Source organism: Zea mays, chromosome 1 (assembly GCF_902167145.1).
Source record: "Zea mays cultivar B73 chromosome 1, Zm-B73-REFERENCE-NAM-5.0, whole genome shotgun sequence".
Lineage (NCBI taxonomy): Eukaryota > Viridiplantae > Streptophyta > Magnoliopsida > Poales > Poaceae > Zea > Zea mays.
In genome coordinates this window covers 230,458,196-230,465,129 of record NC_050096.1, presented here as the reverse complement: position 1 = coordinate 230,465,129, position 6,934 = coordinate 230,458,196, and the positions used below count along the sequence as shown (strand labels likewise).

The 6,934-nt window shown below is 49.4% G+C and overlaps 1 protein-coding gene across 1 annotated transcript; it reads left to right on the top strand.

Annotated features, from left to right (window-relative positions):
• Window positions 1-3,110: 3,110 nt before the first annotated feature.
• Window positions 3,111-5,183, top strand: LOC100272515 (uncharacterized). Its single transcript, NM_001347905.1, has 9 exons — window positions 3,111-3,344; window positions 3,432-3,612; window positions 3,757-3,864; window positions 3,944-3,999; window positions 4,086-4,169; window positions 4,277-4,372; window positions 4,482-4,546; window positions 4,626-4,699; window positions 4,805-5,183. Exons 1-9 carry the CDS (start codon window positions 3,225-3,227, stop codon window positions 4,942-4,944), a joined length of 924 nt encoding a protein of 307 aa, NP_001334834.1. The 5' UTR covers window positions 3,111-3,224; the 3' UTR covers window positions 4,945-5,183.
• The last annotated feature ends 1,751 nt before the right edge of the window (window positions 5,184-6,934 follow it).

Genomic DNA, 6,934 nt, shown 5'->3' with positions numbered 1-6,934 from the left:
GTATATTACTCTCTCCTTTCTAGACTATAAGACGATTTGACTTTACTAATATATCATTTTCGCTATATATGTGTCTAAATACAATGCATATTTAAGTGCATAACAAAGCTAGGTTCTCTAGATATATTTCTTTTATATATGAATATCTGAGGTAAGAATATACAATTATTCAGGGAAAGAGGTAGTTTCTCTAGATTTATTACTGTACGACCCTTGTTTTATGTCTCGTGACAAGGCACGTACCGTCGAGGCCAAGTGCGGCCATATTCACGATCCCCGAGATGGGGACCAATATCCCAATTTCGAGGGCTGCAAAGGGCTTTATTTTTTTTTCCTGAAAAGAAATCAAAGTGTCACAGCAGCCACAGTACTGCCGGGCGGCCCCTGCTGCGACCTCTCTTTCCTTGTTTAGCAGATGATGATGGGACACCTGCCGATGTGGCCGGCTCCCGGTACGGACAGATTGGAGCTCATGATTGCATAATATACTCCGTTATTCCAGCCACCATCGTCTCGGCGCAAATCTTCAATCAATCATCATGAGCTAGCGAGGACGCAGTGGGCTCTACGTAATAACAGTTATAACAGATTGTTTTTTATTATATACTCCCTCCGTTTCTTTTTATTTGTCGCTGGATAGTGCAATTTTACACTATCCAGCGACAAATAAAAAGAAACGGAGGGAGTATCTAGAAACAATCTAAGTAATTGTATAATAGAAACTATATATGTATAAAGTATATTAAATTAAAATAGAATGAGTACTAGTACAGTAGTATATGGACCGAGCGAGCAGCGGCAAACGCCAGGCGGGCGGGACGAAGACGACGACGGCCAGGCCGCCAGGGAGAGGAGAGAGAGGAGGGTGACTTGCACGCGATCCCGCGGCTGAATGCGCTGCGGCAGCGGCAGCGTGCGCTCAGGCCGGCCGGGTGCGGGCATTTACTAGCTTTGCTCGGACCAAGAAAGGCTGGCAGCGGCCGGCGAGCCCCGGTTGGGGAGCCCAAATCTAACAAAAGCCCACATGGAACCCGCCCATTCCTCCCCTTCCCTTTCCTATTTTAATATCTGCGTCTGCGTCCTGGCTCCTGCGTGCGCCTTTCTCTCTCTCTCTCTCTCTCTCTGAGACTCTGGTCTCTGCTGCTCCTCCCTGCCCTGTGCCCTCCCAGTCCCAGCCTCCCTCACTCTCCCTGCGGATGTCTCTCTCCATTCAATCCGTTGAAACAACCGAGGAGGCCGGGGAGGGGCGGCCTTGCTGCGGCTGCAGCCACTGGACGGCATTCACGCCACTGCGATGCTACGCTCGCTCGTCGTACCCTCTCCACCGGCCGTAAAGATGCCGCGCAGGCGTAACGTAAGGCATGCGTGCGTACGCGGAACGCGGTCACCATGCCATTAGGATCCGTGCTTTTTTTATAAGAAAAACGATACACAGACTATAACAAATCAACGAGGTCGGTCCACTCGAACTGACGGAAAGGACCAATTTGGGAATTCTATTTTTTTAAGGGATTTACATTTTCTAAGGATATTAGTTCATTTTTCTCTCTACATGGCCGCCCGCAGCGCGCGACTCAACTAGAGTCTATTTGGTTTCGTACCTAAGACGCTACACTCTATCTAAACATCTAAGCAAGGGGGTGTTTGTTTGGGATTATAATCCACCTAGATTATATAATCCAACAATTTTTGAACTAACTCTTAGTTCAAAAGTTGTTAGATTATATAATCTGGTTAGATTATAATCTCAAACAAACACCCCCTTAGTCGCTCGAATTTAATAAGTAATCTTAGCCAAACTAGACAGCTAGATCATTGTTGACGGTCAGAACCTTAGAGCAACTCTAATAGTTCTCTAAACAACTCTCTAAATCTTAAATTTAAGAAGTGAACAGAAAAATACTTCTCCAATGGTTCTCTAAATAGACTTGCTAAATTTACTTAGTTGCTATTCAACTCTATTTACTCTTTACATTTAGCAACTCGGTAGGAACTTCCTAAGGGGGTGTTTGGTTTCTAGAGACTAACGTTTAGTCTCTTCATTTTATTCTTTTTTAGTCTATAAATTGCTAAATATAGAAACTAAAATAAAGTTTTAGTTTCTATATTTGGTAATTTTAGAACTAAAATGGAATAAAATGTAGAGACTAAACATTAGTCTCTACAAACCAAACACCCACTAAATGTAGTTGACGTCAATTTCTTCACACTAGCGTGATTATTTTTCTGTTTCCCATACGGTGAGGTAGACAGGTATAGCACGCTCTTTTTTCACTTTTCAGCATAATGAGATAGCTAGGTCAAACACGTATGACACAAGTTTCTCTTTCATCGTCGAACCCAACTTTCTCATAGGTTGCGCCACCGGACCACCACTCCTCTGTAGTTCATATCGACCGGCCTTTTCTCTTTCGCCCTCACATAGGGGCAGAACCGCTAAATCTGGATTCAAAATGGAACTACTTCCTAAATATAAGCAACTATTGGAGACTAAGTTATTTTTTTACTTCCAATAGCTATTTAGCAACTTGCTAAACATGATTTTAGCAAGCTATTTTTTAGAGAACTATTGAAGTTGCTCTTAGGTCGTTTCGCTTCGCTCGGTTGCCGTTTGAAATGAGCCAACATAGGGACAGGCCCATTTTGATCAATTGCTTTGCTTAGGCCCGGCCCAGTATCCGTTGCGTGGGCGTGCACGTTTGCAAGGCCAGCCACTGACGGTCTTGCAACTACCACTGCCAGCTTGGAAGCAAATCTACCAATGGCAACGCTTGCAGCATCAGTCGTGGTGGCGTGGCGTCCCGTCCCGTCCCTGTTGCTTATCCCGGGATGCCAAGCAGTGGAAGCAGATGCTGAAGAAGACGACGCAACCGATCCAAGGGTTAGTCTATTCTTGGCGAAACACGAGTCCCAGGCGCCGGCCAGTCAGCAAGCTAGTAGTGTGGTGTGGGGGAATCATTGGAGCTAAGCAAAGCAATGTCCGCATGGCTCGGAATCGGAACGGCGCGGATGCACGAAGAAACAGGATGCTTGCACGCAAAGGACCAGAAGCCGCCTCACCGCCCGTTCCATTCCGTTCCGCCGGCTATATCACCGTCCCCAAACACCGCGGCGGCATTCAGTGATTCAGCCGCCAGTCCCGCTCGTCTCTGCCAAGTCCCGCGCGCTCGAGCATCGATCAGCCGCTGGCGCCGCGACGAGCGACGACGCCGCGCCAGTCGCAGATGGCCGCCGTCTCGCTCCTGCGATCCGCGGCGCTCGGGCTGGTGGTCCTCGCGTCGGCGCTGCCGGCGGCTCGGCCGTGGAGCAAAGAGGGTCACGTGCTCACATGCCAAATCGCGCAGGTGAAAACAAATCGGATCGTAGAGGCTAGACCGCTAGAGAGTAGAGAGGATGGCTGATGATGTTCCACGTACGCCTTCAATTCGCAGGGTCTGCTGGAGCCTGACGCCGCGCACGCCGTGCGGAACCTGCTCCCGGACGACGCCGGCGGCGACCTGTCGGCGCTGTGCGTGTGGCCGGACCAGGTGAGGCACTGGTACAGGTACATGTGGACGGGCCCGCTCCACTTCATCGACACCCCTGACGAGGCCTGCAGCTTCGACTACTCGAGTAAGTTGATCAATGTCCGTTGGTGGGATGGATCCGTCGGACCGTTGGTGGGATGGATCCGCTCGTATCCACTCTATCTCCTGCTACGTACTGTACGTGACGTGACATGCAATGCAATGGAATGGTGTCGTCGTTGGTGAGCAGGGGACTGCCACGGCCCCGACGGCGCCAAGGACATGTGCGTCGCCGGCGCCATCGCCAACTTCACGTCCCAGCTGCTGCACTACAGGCACGGCAGCGCCGACAGGAGATGTAAGCGAGAGGCAATGCTGCTTGGCTTTGCTTGTCCGCGTTTTGTAATAACCGCCGCCGTCTTGTTGCTGCAACGCAGACAACCTGACTGAAGCCCTTCTGTTCCTGTCGCACTTCATGGGAGATGTTCATCAGGTGATCTCCTACATTGCCAAGTTGATCTCCTACATTAATTGCCGCCGGTTGCCATGAACGCGATGGCTGATTTCCTTGCATCGCAGCCAATGCACGTGGGGTTCACCAGCGACCAAGGCGGCAACTCCATAGAGCTGCGGTGGTTCCGGCACAAATCCAACCTCCACCACGTAACTAAATCTTGCTTTGCTTGCGTTGCGCACGATTCCATTCCATCACCCCCGCGCTGTTGGAGTAAACGCTGTCCGATGGATGGATTTTCTGCGTGTCTCCCCAGGTGTGGGACAGGGAGATCATACAGACGGCTCTCGCCGACTTCTACGGCAAGGACATGGACGCCTTCCGCAAGCAGCTCGAGCACAACCTCACCAAGGCAAGTGAAAGGGACTGGCTATCTGATTCTGATATATCCTTGGTTCCTCCAGGCAAAGAAACATGTCCTCAATGCAAGCACTACGCGGTGCATGCTCGCTCTCTCGCAGGGTACCTGGTCCGACGATGTATCGGCTTGGACAGACTGCCAAGACCTCTCGTCTTGCCCAACCAAGTTCGTTCTGGAACGCTACGTTGTTAACTCTTTTAGTTTGGATGAATCTTGTATATAAGCAGTCGATGCGATGCAACAGGTACGCGACCGAGAGCATAGGCCTGGCGTGCAAATGGGCGTACAGCGGCGTCCGCGAAGGGGAGACACTGTCCGGTACGTTGATTTGGGCACACAGACAGACGGATCGACCACCGTGCAGTGTATCATCAGACATCCGAGAGCTGCTGACTGAATAATCCGTTCTGTATCTCCCTGCAGACGACTACTTTGACTCGAGGCTGCCGATCGTGTCGCGCCGGATCGCGCAGGGCGGGGTGCGGCTGGCCATGTTCCTCAACCGGATCTTCGGCGCGCACAACCGCGACGTGCCGCCGCCGTCTTCTACTCTTCTTGATTGATGGATGGACCCGAACCCGATCTGCCTGCCGCGTCACAGACTCACATTCTAATCTAATTCATGTGGTTGAAGTCTCTTTGCTTCTTTTTAAGTAAATATGTAATTCATAATTGGCAGCAGCTCGTGCAGTCCAAGCCATGGATGGCCCTGTAACCTGACTCCTGTTGCGTTAGTCTCTGTCTGTATACCGATATATATACAGTTATACACACAAATAATATACTCCTTTCTCATTAGTTCACTACGGGTAGTAATAGGAGGAGAGGACACGGGGGTGATTTGTGACGTTATACATTCTAGATTTCTCTGATTTATACATGTGAGGGATATCTCAACTGAACTTTCACTACTTGGATATCTCAACTGAAGTTACGTGCTAGAAACTTGTGTAATCTACAGCAGGTAAATTGCTATCTGCTGTATTATGTCAAGATATCAGTAGTAGCAGTTTTGCGTTGTTGCGAGGCAGTATGTTGCCTTTGGTTTTAATAGAGTGGCAGTTTTGTGTAGTATACTTGTAGTCACAACTATTCTAGGCCTTTGATTAGTAGTATAGTACTCGTCGTTTATCTAGATTCTAGCACCCGTGTGCTGCATAAGCACTGAGGTATGCTCTGCAGGAAGTTAGAGATGGAGTCAGCCAACAACCCAAGTGGAGAACAACACTGGGTCAACATTGTAGTAATAGCTCATTTATTTTGGCGAACATGTCAAATGTTGAGACTCATGTTCAGAGCGAAGTACTGTATGTTTATTAAGTGGTAGTGATGATATAACTGATGCAGTTTTTTTTCTAAAGTACCTGATTTGGTTATCGTTTTTTTCTTGATTTTGGTAGATTTGTATGTGTATTTTTAGTCCTATGTTTATCCTTTTGGTTCGGTTTGACTAAAAACGAGCTGAAGCAACCACCGTGGGCGAAAGCTCGGTCCATCTCGGACCGGCGACGGTGGCGTCCTCGACGTTACTTCCTTTCTAAAGTCGTCGCTACTGAAGTTCGTCTAGGCTACGTCATCGTCTCCGGTGGTTGCTTTCGTCTTTCGAGACTCAGTTTGCGTATAGAGGTGGGGGCTTGCATCGTGAAGTCGAAGTTGCTACTCTAGTGGATGTGGCTCAGCAACGATGACGTGGGACGAACCTCCCTTCTTCGTGGACTGGTTTGCTTCTGTTGACACCTTTTTGGGGCACCAATTACTCAACACGAACCAGCGGCGGTACTCTCTGCACAGGGGCGGACGGTCCGCGGCCTGGTGCGAGGCTAGGGTTTCCTGCCTGACGGCCGGACGATCCGCGCGTGCGCAGGAGCGACGGAAGATCGCCGGCGGCACCAGAATCTCGCTCCCGGGAGGGACCCCGTCGGGGAGGAGAGATCCTAGGAGTTGTCTAGGCTCGGCAGGCCGACCTAGACTCCTCTAATCGATGTAGAGTCGAAAAGAAGCGAAGAATTTGAGAATCGAGAGGCTAAACTAGAACTAGACTAGAACTACTCCTAGGAAATAAATGCGAAATAGAAGTGTTATTGATTCGATTGATAATTACAAATCGGCGTATACCTCTCTATTTATAGAGGAGGGGGCTGGACTCTTTACAAACTAATTTCCGAGCTAATTCTACGAATCTAGCTAACAACCATAGCACAAAACTCGGAACCCTAATCTGTTCTGCGCACGCGCGGACCGTCCAGCCCACAGGCGCGGACCGTCCGGACCACGGACCGTCCGGCCTTAGGGCTGGACCGTCTGCCACGCTCAATTTAGTGCCCAACATATGCCCCCCTGCCTTTTGGTGGAGCTGAGCAAACCAAAATCAACTAACTCGATATGATTACATCGGTTCTCTTAGGCATCTTGCCACATACTAGGGTGATACTGTTTGAGAAAATGCTCATTCAAAGCATTGGGTAAATCCTTGCCTTGTAATATTTGTAGTAAATAGGTGTTACTAGACATTACCTGTTTTACTTTATAAGGACCCTCCCAGCTTGGCGACCA

Coding starts and splice junctions, on each gene's coding strand:
- LOC100272515 (NM_001347905.1), top strand. CDS start 3,225: ATGGCCGCCGTCTCGCTCCTGCGATCCGCGGCGCTCGGGCTGGTGGTC. Junction 4,170..4,276: donor ACAAATCCAACCTCCACCAC/GTAACTAAATCT, acceptor GTGTCTCCCCAG/GTGTGGGACAGGGAGATCAT. Junction 4,547..4,625: donor CTCTCGTCTTGCCCAACCAA/GTTCGTTCTGGA, acceptor GCGATGCAACAG/GTACGCGACCGAGAGCATAG.